This window comes from Pelodiscus sinensis, chromosome 9, assembly GCF_049634645.1.
Source record: "Pelodiscus sinensis isolate JC-2024 chromosome 9, ASM4963464v1, whole genome shotgun sequence".
Taxonomy (NCBI): domain Eukaryota; kingdom Metazoa; phylum Chordata; order Testudines; family Trionychidae; genus Pelodiscus; species Pelodiscus sinensis.
Genome location: NC_134719.1, coordinates 63,336,666 through 63,354,338, shown reverse-complemented (window position 1 = coordinate 63,354,338; position 17,673 = coordinate 63,336,666). Strand labels below are relative to the sequence as shown.

The window sequence follows — 17,673 nt, the reverse complement described above, 5'->3', positions numbered from 1 at the left end:
AGCTTGGAGAGAGGAGCACACCGGGAAACGACAGGAACTCCAGCCTGAACAGAAAAAGATGGCAAAATACAGACACCGGGGGGAGCCTGGTTTGAGCTGGGAAACCCAATAGAGAGGGCGGTTCCAACACATGGGCTCTCCTGTGGACTCTTCTATAGCCTCAAAACCGCACACTGTAATTTACTTCCAATAGTGCTGGTGGTGAAAGCTGCTATCTGCCCAACCCAACAGGCTTGGCCAGCAGGGGAACCATCTTCCTCTCACTCATTTTTTTTTCTTCGAAAGTTTGCGTGATCTACTCGGCTTTGTAAGGGACGGGAGAAAGGAAGTGCTGTAGAACTTCATTTCCCCTGCGAGGGTCCTCTGTCACGGGACGTATGCTTTATTCATTGAATAAATAGAAACTAGTGCTGCCCTGAGTCCAGCAGGACTGCGTAGAAAACAATTTTTCTGTAGGGTTGATTTAAAACCACCTGGCGGAATTTAATCGGGAATTTCCTCTCTCTAGAATTTGGTTGGATGGCTATAAAATCCTATAGAACTGTCTTGTGTTCTGTTCTTTGGTCCGGCTGAAACCCTGACCAATTTGAGGTCCATGGCAAAACTCTTGAAACTTAATCCTTTCAGTAGAACTGTATTATTTTTGGTTGCTTTTACCCTGGTTATTTTTTCTACAAGACTTGCCCATAAGGGATGTCCGTCAAGTCATGCCTCTGTGGAAGGGTTCCACATATCCTGCGTCTGACAAGGGCTCTCTCCTCTTTCTGGCCTTCCCACTGTGGTCTCTTGTGCACACCCCCATGGATTTTCTTGGTATTTTCGGATCCTTTGAGAATCAGGCACCTGTTGTACATTTTGGGGGGTGTATGGGTCAGGCAAGGCCTAATTGTTTTGGGAAGCAATTTGAGTCTTGGATGTTTTGCCACAGAAATTATTCCTACTAGCAAGATGGTCTCTTAGCAGCACCTGCAAATAAGTTTTTTATGTTCGTGCCTTTTTTGCTTCTTTACGATATAAGTCCTTGCTATAAGTCCAAGATACGTTCCAAAAAAATTGGACTTATAGCGAAACAACTTAACGAGGGGAATTTTTACCCCCACGGCGGACTTCCATTTGTGCAAATTGGGTTTTTTTTTTGCACGACTTAAGAGCGGGAAATATGTGTGTGTGGGGGGGGCGGGGGCTGCGCAACTTAAGAGTGAGGAATGGGAGGACTTATCATGGATCAGTTGCTACAAGCATCAATGACTTTAGTGCGGAACGGATGTATACCAGGGTGACTTCTAGCATGGATGCCCTGTACATAAATAAAGCCCCCAAAGATCCTTAGAAATATCAGGACTCGTAGATCTGGTCCTCTCTAGACCTACTGGTGGACTTCTAGGGAATCTCAGAATTATTTCTTGTGAGCATTTACACTGTTATTTAAGGGATAGTCGAGCCTTTGACACAAACATTCTTTCTCCCAAGAGTATATTGGGTATTGGAGTTAAATGCATATTAGTGAAAGCAAACTTGTTTCTCCTCTCAAGTGCCTTGTCATTTGTCGTGTTGTAATTTCCCTACTTTTCCATGCACTATAGGCTCTTCTGAGATAGCAAAGACAAATTTCACACACGCCATTTTCCACTCCCACACGGGAACGCTCTTATATCGAGACCCTCCTACTTACATGGGCTTTGGGGTCACTGAGCATGCATGCATATGCCCGTGTATTTGACTGAATTTGTCTTCTTTAGCAGCTTCACTCCTTGAAACATTCCCCAATTATGTCTTTGGTCCCCAAACAACAACGAGGAGTAGGTTTTACATACAGTATTCCGCTGCGGAGATAGAGACAGCTGATATTGTTACGCATGTCAGGAAGCAGGCAGGCGAGCAAACCTGACCTGTTGAATCTGTTATAACGGGGATGTAAAATACTATTTCAAATATTAATTGGTTAAACTATATGTTTAACTGGTTAACCAGTCCACAGCATGGCGCAGGCTGCTCCGGCCGCGCTAGGCGCTGGTTAAGGCCCTGCTTACTAGGTAACCCGATTAACCCTTTACATCCCTGGTTATAACTCAGATCCCTTGTTCTGGTGCCAGGTGCGTTTGATGTTTGTCTGTGTGTGCGTGCACCTGCTTTCGGTGGGTGAAATGTCGCCATAAATAAGAGCTGCTCTTTTAGCTCACTGGGTTTGGACACCTTTGGGCTGTGTCTGTTTTGAGAGTGAATCTCCTACGTCGCACACCTGTGTCGGAGCAAACACCCAGCGTTTGCTGGGTGCATTGGTGCAAATGGTGACTTGCATCGGTGCAAATGGTGACTTGCACTGGTGCAACCTGAATCAATTTCAATCGGTTTCAACGAGTGCTCTGGTACCATACTAGTAGCTAAACCCTTCGCCCACACCCCGACAAAGCCTGAGAATCAAAACCTCCTGTCCTCTCTCTGAGTCTCAGTAGCCGGGCACCCAAGATGGCACAATAGCTCAGAATGGCCTTAAGCTGTAATGTTAATAAAATGTTTAAAATAGGTATTTATCGGGTTCCCCGTCAGATATTTTTCAGCCAGTCGGGCAGATTTTAGCCCTGGCTGATCTCCTCCCGGGCCCCTTTCGGTTTGCTCACTAGACTTGTCTCTTGAACTTCAGCGTTACATTTGAGTTTCTTTTTTTAAACCGTGTGATTGGTGACTGCAAATAGAGACCCAGGCCTGGCTCTGGAACTCACCGGGGCTGCATGGTACAAGGAGCTAGAGACTTGAGGCTTGCTAGCCACATTTGTATCAGACAGCGTCACCAGACTGCACCCTGCAGAATGTCAGCTGGTCTGTGCAGGAAGTGGAAGACATGTTTTCCTTCTACGTGCACTATTGCCCCATTGGCTTGGAGGGAGACGACTCTTCTCCTTGGCATTGGCCAAGATTCAGAAAAGGGCAACAAAAATGATGAGGGGTTTGGAACGGGTCCCGTAGGAAGAGAGATTAACAAGACTGGGACTTTTCAGCTTAGAAAAGAGGAGACTGAGGGGGGAGAGGATAGAGATCTATAAATCATGACAGGTGTGGAAAAAGTGAATAAGGAAAAATTATTTACTTCTTCCCATAACTAGGGGTCACCAAATCGGTAGCAGGTTTAAAACAAACAGAAGGAAGTTTTTCTTCATGCAGCACACAGATAACCCATGGAACTCCTTGCCACAGGATGTTGTGAAGACCAGGACTTTAACAGGGTTCAAAAAATAACTAGATAGATTCATGGAGGTTAGGTCCATCAATGGTTCTTAGCCAGCATGGGCAAGGATGGTGTCTCTAGCCTCTGTTTGTCAGAGGCCAGGAATGGGTGACAAAAGAGGGATCACTTGATGGTTCCCTGCTCTGTTTACTCCCTCTGGGGCACCTGGCATTGGCCACTGTTGGCAGACAGGATACCAGGCTAGATGGACCTTTGATCTGACCCAATCTGGCTGCTCTTATGTTTTTCATCGGGTATCGCGGCAGGATACCACAGTATCAGTGATCTCTTCCAGTATAGCAATGTTCCTGCAGAGTATTCAGATGCTAAAGAGTTAATGACATCGTCTTGCTCTTGTAATTTTTTGTGCAGCTATTCCAGAGATAATAAATGCAGCGGCAGGAAAAGGGCTCGGTCCATCTCTTTCTTACACAGGTGTGACCTCATTGAAGTCAATGGAATTACACCAGCATGAAACCGACGTGAGTCGGGGAAATCAGGCTTTCCATCCGTGGTGTAGGCTACAAATCTCATCTGGGCCCCAGTAAATAAGAAAATTGAGCCAGGCTTTCCAGTAGCAGGGCGAGGGCTGGGGAGGGAGATCGGAGCGCTTTGCCCACCCTGAAACTGCAGTGGGATGGGGGGTGCTTGTTTTGCTCTGCAAATGGCTCGCCCTTCCCCTTCACGCCGCTGCACCGTGGGCGGCAGAATTTCCAGGAGTCACTTGTCATGTTTCATTACCTGACGGGCAGGCTCTGGGTCCGGAGGAGCCTGTTTTAAATGTCACAGGTCCCAAAGTCACCGGGAAAGGCTGAACGTTCAATCCCTCCAGGCTGCGGCTGGTTCCGAGGATTTAGCGTCCATTCGCCTCCACAGTAACACCATCGTCTCTCCAGCAAGTCATCTTCCTGCTGGATCAGTTGACTCCCCCACGGCTGAAATTTTCTCCTTGCTAAGTTGGAAGGATATGAATTATTCTGCTGACTCTCTGGGGAGTTGTGAAGAGAATCGGGAACTTTGGGGTCAGTTTCCTGTTGGAAAAATCAGAGAGGTAGAAGCCGAGTACTTTGCTAGTGTGATTTGTTTTATTTATGCTACATGCACATGGCCTGGAACAGCGGTGGTCACAAACGACACACAGTCTCCTCCATTCAGGATTCTCACCCAAACACCGGTGCTCTGTTCCCAGCAAAGAAATCAGCCCCAAGAACTGACTTTAATGAGCGAATGTAAGGCTAATGACAAGCTTTCTGATTGCAACAACAGCCCCATCAGCCGACCAACCACGTACAGTACGCCGCTCACCTGCTAACAGAAAGAACGTGTCAAACTATGGGTTGCAGTGCCATCTAGTGATTGCCACCATAACAATGTGATACACGCCACACTTGCCTACCAAGATAGTTGGAGACATAGGATCTGATTCTTGGCTCTGCCGCTCGCTTGTTGTGTGATCTTGGGTGTGTTATTTACTCTCCACATTCCTCAGCGCCTTGTTTGCAAAATGTTGGCAATACTGCGCTCTGTGTCTCTTTCGTGCAAGAACTGCCTTCTCGCACGGGTCTGTACACGCCGAGCACAATGGGGCTCCGACCTTGAATGAGGCTTCTGGGCCTTCCTGTGGTACGTGTGACGTTTTCACTCTACAGATGCTCAGACCTGACACCGCAGTCGTCGGGTCTCCATTCCGGAGAGGCAAAGTGACTTGCCCAGGGTTGCACAACGAGTCCGTGGCAGAGCTGGGATTAGCCCTTGAGTGTGGCCTTGACTCCCGAGTGTGAGATCACCCTCTTAATTTGTGAATGAGCAAAACCTGCATTGATTTTAGTGGGGTCAAATCTCCGGATCTCACTCCCATGAGAGATCTCAGGATCTTACCCCCATGCTCCTGGGTAGTTCCTGAAGCCATCTGGTCCTTTATCATTGTGCAGCAACAGAAACTCAATCACCGTGAGCTGGAGGAAACGCTTTTTTTTTTTTTTTTTTTGCCTAGGGCTCCACAGAAGCCTGTCTAAGCAGCCACAAACAATAGTTTCTTGCTCAGTGGCTAGATCAGCGAGGGGCAACCTCGGCCAGCGAGCAGGCCACATCAGCGATCCTCCATCTCCGTGGACCGCAAGATCGTTGTCACCAAGATGATCTCCCGGGACAGGGTTGCTTGCGTGCCTAGAATTTACGAAGGGTGCCAATTGCACCGTAACAGCGCTTTGATTGGATGCAGATGGAGCACACGGCTCTGACGGTCAACGTTATGTGCAATCAGCGTGCACCTTACGTCACGTACCCTAGCTTTATGGGCCCGGCACTTCTGTAATACCAGTAGGGAAAAAACGACATGGAAGGAAACCAGTGGAATTGGAAAACCTGTAGGTGGGCAACAGTAAACAAAATGTCTCGTGGGCCACACACAGAACCCCGATGGGCTGTAGGTTGCCCACCATCGCTCCAGAGGTCTCTGTGGTTGACATTCATCATTTTAATGTTGACCAACGAGCGGTGACAGTAGAAAACTGGGAACTCTCCTCTGAGCTTCCGGAAAGGGCAACAAAAATGATGAGGGGTTTAGAACAGGTCCCATATGAAGAGAGATGAAAAAGACTTGGACTTTTCAGCTTAGAAAGGAAGAGACTAAGGGGGATATGACAGTCTATAAACTCATGACTGGTGTGGAAAAAGTGCATAAGGAAAAGTTATTTACTTGTTCCCATAATATAAAAACCAGGGGGTCACCAAATGAAATGAATAGGCAGCAAGTATAAAACAAACAAAAGGAAGTTTTTCGTCACACAGTCAACCTGTGGAACTCCTTGCCAGAGGATGTTGTGAAGACCAGGACTTTAACAGGGTTCAAGAAAGAGCTAGATAACTTCATAGAGGACAGGTCCATCAATAGCTCTGAGCCAGGATGGGTAGAAATGGTGTCCCTGGCCTCTGTTTGTCAGAGACTGAGAATGGGTGACAGTGGAAGGATTACTTGAAGGTTCCCTGTTGTGTTCACTCCCTCTGGGGCGCCTGGCCTTGGCCACTGTCTGCAGGTAGGACTCTGGGCTAGATGGACCCTTGGTCTGACCCAGCGTGGCCGTTCTTATGTCCTTAATCTGTGCAGTTATGGTTCCATGGATGAGAGAGCCTTGAACCACTGGCCTTCCATTTTGCAGTAGCAACTTAGACGCCCCCCCCCCCCCCTAAACAGTTGCTTCTTTATTTAGATCAGAAGCCGCCAGCAATCAGTTGTTTCATTGGGGTCAATGCGGCTCTTGCTGGGTGTCTGATTGAAACACTGACACCTGCCAAAGTAGAGGTGACGAACCATCTGTGCCGTCTGTGGAGAGGTAAAATCTACACCCCTGGTGTCCTCGCTAGGCGATAAGACGGTTCTCTGGTGGCCTCCTCTTAGCGATTGCTGCTGTTTCTGCAGGGTTGGGTTTGAGCCCCACAGCTGCGTCATGTGACCAGCGTGTTTATCCTCTGACACGTTTGGCTCGATCTAACATGCCCGTCTTTTCTCCAGGTCTAGGGCTCTGACATATCACCCCCCCCCCCACACATGCACCCACACAGGTGGAGAACTTTCACGGCAGCCCCCAACTCATGAGATTTTTAAAACAGCTTCTTTTTTCCCCCTAATTTGTCTTCTGGATTTTGAGTGTTTGGGCTTCGTCTCTTCATATTTTTCTCTGCCGTCAGGAGGGCTCAAAGGTTACTGTGTAAAGTAACATAAGCTGAGATTCTCACCTGCTGTTTGCAAAACATTTCACGACCACAGACGCATGGTGAGGTCCGTGCTACGGTCCTGCTCTTCTGCAGGTAAACCTTATGCACAGGGCCTGCAGGAAATGTGTGTGTGTGTGTGTGTGTGTGTGTGTGTGTGGTTGTGCGCTGTTCCCTTTTTTGTTATTCTGCAGCATGTCCCTAACACCACTGCATCTTGTCCACAAGGACTGGACCCAGGCCCCAGGCAGCTCGGTGTGTCGTCAATCTGCTTTCTTTTGGAAACACGTCTCCGGCTGAACGATTTCTGAGGCACGAAGAGGAGACTACACACACCCCGGGTGGGCAGCGAGAATCCCAAACGGCTTTGGTTTACAGTTTGAATTTTTCTCAAAAACATTCTTTCCGTTTCATTGGGTTTAAAAACACCAATAAAAAGGGTGTAAAGCAGGACCTGCGCAGACCCGGGTTTTATTTTTTGGGGCCCACGTGGATTTTTTGATACCTGCAGAAATTTCCGTCACCGGTCGACTCAATTTGTTGCAGAAAATTTGAGGGGAGACCCCAAAAAATGCAACGTTAATAATTTGTCCACAGTTTTTAGTCTTTGGATGGAAAACCCCTCCTCTCCCCCCCCCCCCAGCCTTTTCTATAAAAACCCTGCCTCAGGCACCCCCACCAGCCCCAGCTTGGTCTATGCCGGCCCCTCTGCTGCTACTGGAGTGGAGCTCCGCAGCCGGTAGCAGCAGAGGGGTGGGCACTGGGGCACCAATAGCCTTCACTGACCTCTGGGTTGGGGGTGGGGCTTCTCTGTGCTCCTGGAAGGGGCGGAGCCTCAGGCAGACGGGGCAGCACCGGGAGCAGCCAGACGTCTGCTCCACCCAGAGTGTGCCCTTCCCCCGCCAGCCCTCAGAGCCGCCTGGAGCGTGCAGGGTGGGGCGGGGCTCCGGCGGTGATTTAAAGGGCCCAGGACTCCGCCTGCTGCCGTAGTAGCAGAGATGACTGGGAGTCCTGGTGCCCTTTGATTGACTGGGCCCTGGGCCAGTTGCCCCCTTTATTCCCCCTCCCCCCTTCGGCAGGTCTGGCCGGCACTGAGCTCCCCCGGTCCGGCAGATTTCCTGGTCCAGGACCCATCAGCTCCCAAGGCTGCCAGACCAGGGAGGTACAACCTGCGGTGTGACGCTTTTGTATTTTTGTGTCGGATTTTGTAAGTAAATAGTTGTTTCGTGAGGTGAAACTTGGGGTACCCAAGACAAGCCCGACTCCCGCTAGGGGCACAGTCGTCTGGAAAGGTTGAGAGCCCCTGGACTAACGCGTGGTTGTAGCTTTCCATTGACTTGGCAGCGTCTCGTCTTTGAACCCTGCTGCAAAGTTGTTTCCATGACAGCGTGTGTGATTCTACCTGAAGTCCCAATCAAATCTGATTCCGAGGGAAGATGCACAATAAAGACGGGAAAAGGTCAGCTCGCCGAGTAACATTGAAGGCATTTGTCAGCGTCAAGGAGGGCTGGATCGTGCGGTTAGCAGCCCCTTTCAGATTCCACTCTGCACAGGGAGGGGGAAAAGGTCTTTGTCCATCCCCGCTGTAGCTTCTGCGATCAATTCTCCCAGAGGGAAAGGGACACAGCCCGGAAGCAGCCAACGACCACGACAGCAACAGAAGCCTTTAAGGCAAAGAGCAGTGGTCTTGACTAATAGGTAGAAGCTGTGGTGTCCAAGACCCTAGCCACTAGCCGCATGTGGCTGTTTGGCCAGTCATAAGAACATAAGAACGGCCGCACTGGGTCAGACCAAAGGTCCTTCTAGCCCAGTATCCTGTCTGCCGACAGTGGCCAGCACCAGGTTCCCTCGTCCCATTAGCTTGCACTCTGGGGGAAGTGGGTAAAACAAAAATTGTTGCCTTTATGCTGTGTGGACTCTGCGGAGCAAAGCTTCCTGGACATTTAAGGAGACGGCAAAACTTCTAAGCATAAGCAAGCGATCCCCTTCTGTGCAGCTTGGGTTAGAACATAGAGAGCTTGCACATTACATCTGCTTCAGACTGTAACTGATCAGTGAGTAGAGATTTACCTGCCTTAACTTGTCAATCACTCTCTAATTTCTTTTCTGAGGGCAGGTCCACACTAGAAATTCACATTGGAGCAGCTGCACCCCTGTAGTACGTCTGGTGAAGAAGCTATAAGCCCTCAGATGAGAGCTCCCCCATTGACTTAATTATTCCACCTCTGCGAGAGGCAGGAGCTAAATTGGTGGCAGATATTTTCCCGTTGACACAATACGGTCTACACCGACGCTAAAGTCGGTGTAATTAAGTTGCTCGGGAAGGAGGGATTATTCACATCCCTGAGCAATGTACTACAGGTTGAAACTCTCTAGTCTGGTACCCTCGGGACGTGACAGGTTCTGGATGAATTTTCCGGACCACTGGAGGTCGATATTGTCTAGCAGCATTATCAACACTCCCACTGTTTACCGGGCTGTTAGAAGACATTCAGGGTAAATTCGAGCTAAATAACAGCACAGTACGCTGAGGTCCAGGACTGGTGGCTGTTAACAAACTTTATGGGAGCGTGGGAAACTTGGCCACACCCATGAAAAGTGGACATCCAGCTAACTCAAATCATGCTGGACCAAGGGTTTTTTTGGGCCAGATTGTTCTAGACTAGAGAGGTTCAACCTCTAATACCAAAGTAGTTTTGTCATGTAGACCAGGGTTCAGTTAAAAAAACTCTAGTTAGTTTACGATGGGATTGGCTACAAATGTCTTTGGTGTGAGATCTGGTAAGTGACTGGCCTTTTGGGACTGGGAGTAACCTGAATATCGTGATTTTTGGTGGAAGGGACCATCTAAGACAAAGATGCAAGCTGGACTTCAAGGGAGTGGATGCCCAAGAGGACTGTCTGTGACTCTATTCTTACAGCTGTTATAACTCTCGATACCTGGTCGGTGAAACTGAAGTGTACCACTCACAGCCCACTTGGGGTTTGTAGCCGCCTGTCCTGAGTCACTCTCGACAGGGTGACCTGGAGCGTGACTGATTTGGAGAAGAAATTGGTTGGGTTTCCCTCTTCCCCTCCATGTACTAAGGCTTTTCCTTTGTGCTTTTAGATTCTCCCGTTCACGCCAGTTCTACATCGGTGGGCTCATCACCAAGCTTTTCCCCCGGGGATGCAGTGAATGGTCATCCTAGCTACATCGAGGCTCCAGCCAACGCTTCGAGGACTCGGACATCTCCAATGAACACGCTCGGGTCGCCTGCACTAGGCTCACCCTACAGAGTCATCGCTTCTTCCATTGGACCCCATTCCGTTTCCCTGGCTTCCGCTCCCAGCATGAATTTCGTGGCGCACACCAGCCCACAGGTGGGGACTCTGTCCTTTTGCCTAGGCTTATTATATTTCTTGCATGAATGGCCACATTTGATCACTTAGAGTACGTCTACACAGCGGGGCTAGAGTAAAATTAAGTGATGCAACTTCAGCAATGGCAATTGCAAAGCTTAAGTCGAAATAGCTTAACTCAACTTATAGCGCTTTTTACGCTAAACTTCCTCCAACTTCCTTTACTCCTCATGAAATGAGGGTTACCAAGAAGTCCTCCAGCTCGACATTATTTGAAATAAAGGCTTGTAGTGTAGATGCACACTATGTTATTTCGGAATAATGTACGTTATTCCGAAACAACGCTGCTGTGTAGACATAGCCTTAGTTTTCAGTTGTGCGTGTTTATCTGTTTCTGACCTCAAGGCCCTTTGATTGTTCCCCAATAACTCTCTTTAAGATGGACAGCAAGAATTGGTTCTTTACTATGTAACTGAATAATTCATTTTTCAATCTGGTGGCAATTCCAAAAAAATTGACAAAAAAATCCTTTGAAATTTTTTGAAAATTGGAAAAGTCTCTTGTCTGGTCGTTCCAGCAGGGTGCAACAAATCAGATGATGGCAGAATAAAGGCAAATGGCCTGAAACTAAAAGGAGAGGATGGGTGGCGTATTAGGTAAATGTCTGTAAGTGCGAGAGAAAGCAGGTGCTCGAAAGGACTCCCAGGAGAGGTGGTACAAGACATGACTACAGAGAAACAAGGCCAAGCTGGTTCTAACAGGAGCTAGTTGGAATCTTTTATGTCAAAACGCTCCCTCCCCCATGAAAAACGACCGGTTTCCAAACCCCCTGGCATTAGTTTGATTTAAAATGTTGAGAATCGAAATGTGAGCATGTGAATCGTGATCTTTTCCCCTCTCCACCTGCGGAGTGCTATGCTCCCAATTCTATCCCGGGTCCTTTTTTTTCCCCTTTTGCGGCACCGTTGCTTTTTTCAAAACAGCCTCAACTTTGTCGACAGCGACAGGATGGCAGGAGGACCAATGCATGGAAATACCAATGAGCCAGGCTGCATATTCCTTCTGCCAAAGGCTTCCTTATACCTTGCAGATGAGCTGTGGAATGAAGGCCCTGAGAGCCTGACGGTGATGAAAGTCTCATGATGCCTTTCAGAGAGGTGGTTCCAGGCCTACTGTACAGGAGCAGGGAGCATCTCGCCCTCGGGGTCTGCTGGCATGAGGAGGACCAGGCAGAAGATGTATCAAAGGACAGCAGGGAATGGGGGGCAAGAGACTGGTTCTGGCCAAGCGAGCTATTTTGGAGTTCCTGTAGGTGGGCGTGGAGATGGGGTCTGTGAGGACGAGCAGATCCAGCAGGGTCCTGATGGAAAGCAAGACAGCAGGATGGGTTGAGGTGGACACTTGGTCCTGGTCTACACTAGGGCTTTATTTCCACAAGCTAAATATGAGTCAACAGTGTGACATTGTTGCAAAACAACAACAACAACAACAACAAAAAAGCAAACATGATTCTGGGATGCATTAACAGGAGTGTTGTGTGCAAGACACACAAAGTCATTCTTCCGCTCTACTCTGCGCTGATTAGGCCTCAGTTGGAGAATTGTGTCCAGTTCTGGGCACCACATTTCAAGAAAGAGATGGAGAAACTGGTAAAGGTCCAGAGAAGAGCAACAAAAATGATGAAAGGTCTAGAAAACATGAGCTACGAGGGAAGACTGGAAGAACTGGACTTGTTTAGTTTGGAAAAGAGAAGACCAAGAGGGGACATGATAGCGGTTTCCAAGTATCTAAAAGGGTGTTACAAGGAGGAAGGCGAAAAATTGTTCTCCTTGGCCTGCAGCCAGGGAGGTTTAGTTGGACATTAGGAAAAAGTTCCTAACTGTCAGGGTGGTGAAACACTGGAATAAATTGCCCAGGGAGGTTGTGGAATCTCCGTCACTCGAGATATTTAAGAGCAGACATCTATCAGGGATGGTCTTACTCTAGACGGTGCTTGGTCCTGCCGTGAGGGCAGGGGACGGGACTTCATGATCATTCAAGGTCTCTTCAAGTTCTAGAGTTCTGTGATTCTATGATTTTGAAATAATCCCGCTTGGGTCGAATTAATAAACGGAGCAGCCTCATGACCAATAAGGGGCCTCTTATTTTGAAATCTGTCCTCCTGCTTTTCTCGGGGAATAACGGTCATTTTGAAATAGTTATTTCAAAATAGCATTAGCGGGGACGCTCCGCGACCACTATTTCGAAATAACGACTGCCAGTGCTCCCTAGGGTGCTAAATCCGAGATAGCATGTTCACATTAATGGAGCTGCCTTGGACTAATTTTGAGGCTTCCCTGGAGTGTGGACACGCTAGTTGGATTTTGTTAAATCAGGAGTCATTACATGGATTTTAGTTATTTTGAAATAGTTTCCTAGTGTAGACATGGCCTTGTCATGAGGGAAACCAGCATGAAGGAATAGGAGCCCTCCAGACCTGTCGTTCCTCCTGCCCCGCACTTTGAATTGTCCCAGTCGAATCTCATCCTGGTTAATTTCATTCTGCCTTTCCTGCCTTTCTGCTGTAGTTTGAAATAAAAGTTTTGTGCACGCCCTGGCCTAAATTTTTGTCTCTCCTTGAGTTCTGAACCAGCTGCTGGCCCAGATGTGGGGGAGTTTGAGTCCTTTCCTTCAGAGGCTTGGATAAATCCGGAAGCCGCTTTTCTGATCGGAGCGGCAGAGCTCAGCTGTCATGTTGAGTTAGCAGCTCCGAGGAGCGCACTTCACTCGTGTTGCCTCTAATCGAATGAGACGGCCGGGCTTTGGGGATTCAGCAGGCAGGCTGCTAATGGACTTGGGTTCAAGCAGTTGTCCCAAATATCACACATCATTGCGCTCAACATGCAAAAAAGCCCCAAAGACACGGATGGCTAAAAACTTGCCCCTCCCTTCATAGCTGTTGTGATCTCAGAGTGCAGCCAAAGAGAGGAAAAAATCGTGAACCCCGGCTCCACCTAATATTTAAAACCATAAAGAATTTCTCTGTGTTCAGTATCCTGGTGAGAGGAAGCTGCCCGGTGAGGGACGGCTGCTGGAATTTCTCTTGTTCTTTGCACTTTTTTAATGAGTTTAGGGCTCACCACACCGGAGTTTATTACTGTCCGTTCGCAGGGGTTAGTTCTCGGTTGGGCAGAATGTTTCTTGGGAATAGGGGTGGTCCAAAAATTTCAGGCAACTTTTTTTCCATTTGTCTCCTTCAAAAGCTGCAATGCCAGATCGTCAAGTCCAGGTTAGCGATCTAATTGATTGCCTCAGGTGATGTGGAGTGGATGGAAAAGTACGATCAGGCTGGTATTGCTTGAGGCGTAGGTTGAGAAGGTGTTCAAAAGGTTGCAGTCCACTTCCACAGTCACAAACCGGATTGTTTTTCAGTTCCCATTGTGCCAGGGGCGGGGTGCGTCTGTGGTGCAGTGTGTGGACAGGGTTCAAAACTGACCCTGTTTTTCCATAGGTGTAAGAAGCCTATTTTTTATAGTGAAAAATGACTTTTTCACAACACAGACATTTTCACTAGAAATGTCGCATTTTCAGTCTTTTTTTCTCTTTTGAAAACATGAACCCCCCCCCCAAAAAAAAACTTCAGTTTTAAAAAATGGGGGGTGGGTGAGAATGGTTTTTGATTTTTTTTTTTCCCAAGGGAAACCAGAAAACTTTTGACAAACCCGAAAAAATGTGAGGAGCATCGATCGCATGCTTCATTTAGCACCGGTCTAACGCAATCAGGCATGATCAGAAACAATCAAGAGAAGCAAATGCAGTACTTTGCTAAACGTGAACTACTAAAAAATATAACGGGACTGTTTACCAAAAATTTCACGAGGTCAGGAAATGGTTTTGTTTAAATTAAGATGATTAAAAGCAGTGTTTTCCCTCTGGATAGTCAAGGTTCAAAGCTGAATGAAGTCCGTGTTCTATTGTAAACGGTTGAAACAACCGCCATCTTGTTTTGGTCAGACTTGTTCAGAGTTACGAACAACCTTCATACTTGAGCTGTTTGTAACCTAGGTTTTACTGAGGGAGGAATGGGATTGAAATGAAAAAAGTTTCCTTATGGGGTAAAATACTCATCTTTTGAAATCCTTTTTGCTTTGCAAAATAGTTAAATTTTTCCAGGAAAAAAAAATGCCAGTGTCCCATTTTTCTTCAAAATTACTTTTTTTTAAATGCAAAAAATGGAGGCTGACTGAGGGCAGATGGACACATCTGCCACGTCTTGCCACTGTGGACTGTTCTTCTCCTCTTGTTCTCATCATCCTTTCCTAGTGAGGGCACTCTAACGACCTCTGCCTGGAGCAGTTTTAACGAGGGGGTGGAAGTCTCCTCGGGCCAGATAAGCACTTGCAGGAATGCACTTGACATCCATCACTTTAGCAAGAGTGGAGCCATAGCCGAGCATGTGGCCAGACCTTTCCAAGTCCTATTTTCCTCCCCTTGGTAACTTTAGAAGGGAGGAAGCTATTTAGCTGACCAATACGTGTGGTTAACCTGGATGAACAGGAGAATTTTTCCCTCAGAAGTTGGAAACTGGAAGGTGGGGAATGTGCCGGGTGGTTCTGACAGGAACAGCTTGGGGTTGCGGTGGATTCTCCCTCATGTTACATCTGGATCTGGAGGTCTGAATAGAGAACCCAGCTCGACCAGAAGTTAAAGGGTTGGATGTGGATATCGCTGGGGGAAATGTCCTGGCCTTTGTTAGACCAGAGGTCAGACTGAGAACATAAGAATTATGGAAACGTAGGGCTGGAAGAGACCTCAAGAGGTCAGCGAGTCCAGCCCCCTGCCCAAAGCAGGACCAATCTCAACTCAATCATCCCAGCCAGGGCTTTGTCAAGCTGAGACTTAAACACCTCTAGGGATGGAGATTCCACCCCCTCCCTAGGGAACCCAGCCCAGCGCTTCCCCACCTGCCTAGGGAATTCGTTTTTCCTAATCTCCAACCTAGACTTTCCCCAACTGCAACTTGGGAGAAGGGCTCCTCCTTCTGCCGTCTGCCACCACTGGGTGTATCTAGACTACAGGGTTTTGTCAACAAAAATGGACTTTTATTGACAAAACTATACCTGCGTCTACACTACTGCCGAGTTCTGTCGACATAACATCGACAGAACTCGGCAGTTTTGTCGATGGCGGTAAACCTCATTCTACGAGGAATAATGCCTTTTGTTGACAGAGTTCTGTCGAAAGAAGGCGTTTTTGCATCTACACTGTCCTTTGCGTCTACGCTCTTATGTTGACAAAGCAGCTTGCTTTGTCAACAGAACTGAATGTAGTCTAGACACTCTTTGTCAACAGAAGCTCTGTCGACAGGATCTGTCGACAAAACCCTGTAGTCTAGACGTACCCACTCAGAACAGCCTCTCTCATACAAACATATTGGGTCCGACCAATGGTCCATCTAGCCCAATGTCCTTTCTGACCATCTGATCGTAAGATGGAAAAAAACGCTTTGTCGCTAAGCAGCCGGCACTTAAAAGCTGTACGTGGCAGACCCCTTGCCGGTTCCCAAAATGTGACGACGTTCTTGGAGTCAGGATTTAATTCCCAGCGACACTACAGCATCCGTGCGGCTGTTCTGTGTGCAGTGATACAACAGGGGAATTCCCAGGCCTCTGGTACATCGGATGATCGCTCGTGTCCGCACGCTTGTCTGGAGCCCCTATGGAAATGCCCCTATGGAAAGGTGTCCTTTTCTTATTGAATCCAGACGCAATTGGCAGCGCTCTCTGCAGAGAGCAGGTGGACTGCTCCGATCCCACTTCGCAAAGCCCCGCCGGGATGCGAGAGACACCTGTGTGTCTGCACTAGCCCTGCCGAGGAGCGGGGTGGTGTTCGGAACATACACGCCTGCCCGTCGCCCGGGCTTGGATTTTGTGGCTGCGGAGGCTTGACACATTTTATGCAGACGACCTGCGAGCCCAGAGTGCTGCATTCCACCGATGCATTGCTGCAGCGATGCGGTAGCCACCAATTCAGGCACAAATAGGAGAGACAGAACGCCAGGACACCGCAAGTGACCGAACGCACACCGGAGCCTTCCCCTGGGTTCATTCAGCCACTGAAGGATGCAAACTGGCTGTCATGCACCAAGAGCCGTGGGTTTGCAAGGCTGGAAAAGGTCTAAAGGGCTTGCCTTCTGCCGGTGTTTCAAAACAACAGGAGTCAGACAAAACATGACCTACAGCTAAGCAACTGTGGGTTTGTGTCTCCCACCCCCGTTCCCGGGTTTTTTTGCATCCAGGGCGCTCTGGCGGTTGTGGTCGTTTATTCACAGAAAACAGGGTCTCTCTCTCTAGCCCAGCGGCTGGTGTATGGGCAGATCAGATTCAGATACCTGAGCAATCCAGGGAGTAAAACTGTGCTCTGCATCGGGCATCAAATCAGCTGTAGGTTTGCAGTTTCCCGTGCTTACACCATCCTCTGTTCTTGTTCCAAATCAGAGTGATTTGCTCTTTTGGCTGAATTGACAGCTCAAAGCATCTTCTCTAAGCCCTACACTAGGGCTTTATTTTGAAATAACCCTGCTTAGGTCGAATTATTGAATTATTATTGAATAATTATCGAATTAGTCTTATTGGTGTTCAGCAACATGCAGGGGAGATGCATCCTCCTACCATTGTGGCCATCTGTCCTGTGCCGTGTCTGTGACTCTGTCCCACCACAAGGTGTGTTTTCACCATTACTAACCCTGGAAGAGTCGGATTGCTCAAGGGTATCGGTGTGAGTTGCCCTCTAGTGGCTACATATAGTTCCTACGCTACTACTCTGATTTCTTCCAAGTGTGTTGAGATCAGGTTGCCACAAAAGCTTATACCCTAATAAGTCTGTTAGCCCTGGTCTACACTAGGGCTTTATTTCAAAATCAAGCCCCTTAAGTCGAATTTATAAGTAGAGCAGCCACACAATCACGCCCATTATTTTGAAATAACGGGCCGCTTATTTCAAAATCTATACTCCTGCTTTCCTCAAGGAATAATGCTAATGTCAAAATAGTTATTTCGAAATAACAGTCGTGTGGACGCACTGGTGTCGCTGTTTCAAAATAACTTCTTCCCAGAGAAATTCGAACTAATTACTCCCCAGTGTTTCCTGGGGCTCTACGTCTGAGGTAGCATGTCCACATTAATGGAGCCTGCCTCGGACTCATTTCGAGGCTTTCCCATAGTAAGGACACGCTATTTTGATTTTGTTAAATCAGGAGTTAGTAAATTGATTTCAGTTATTTCGAAATAGTTCCCTAATGTAGACGTGCCCTAAAAGAAAAGTCAACATGAGCAACTCTAGAGATAAAAGCAGGCCTCCGATATCAAATCTCACAAGAACTGGGGGAAACATGAGTGAGATAGAAAGCAGAACAGGGA

At 47.9% G+C, this 17,673-nt stretch overlaps 1 protein-coding gene across 10 annotated transcripts in view; it reads left to right on the top strand.

The window, feature by feature from the left end:
- The window catches only part of RXRG (retinoid X receptor gamma), a 58,005-nt gene that overhangs the window by 29,005 nt on the left and 11,327 nt on the right, over positions 1–17,673 (top strand). For 9 of the 10 annotated variants that reach the window (XR_012906058.1, XM_014569939.3, XM_014569941.3 and 6 more), the window contains one exon: positions 10,044–10,297. Coding sequence is in view for 9 of the 10 variants with exons in the window: in XM_014569939.3 (XP_014425425.1) it covers positions 10,044–10,297 (254 nt within the window). In the remaining variant the exon portion in view is untranslated. Of the gene's footprint in view, positions 1–7,162; positions 7,276–10,043; positions 10,298–17,673 lie in introns of all 10 variants that reach the window. The other variant, XM_075936974.1, reaches the window with a different exon arrangement.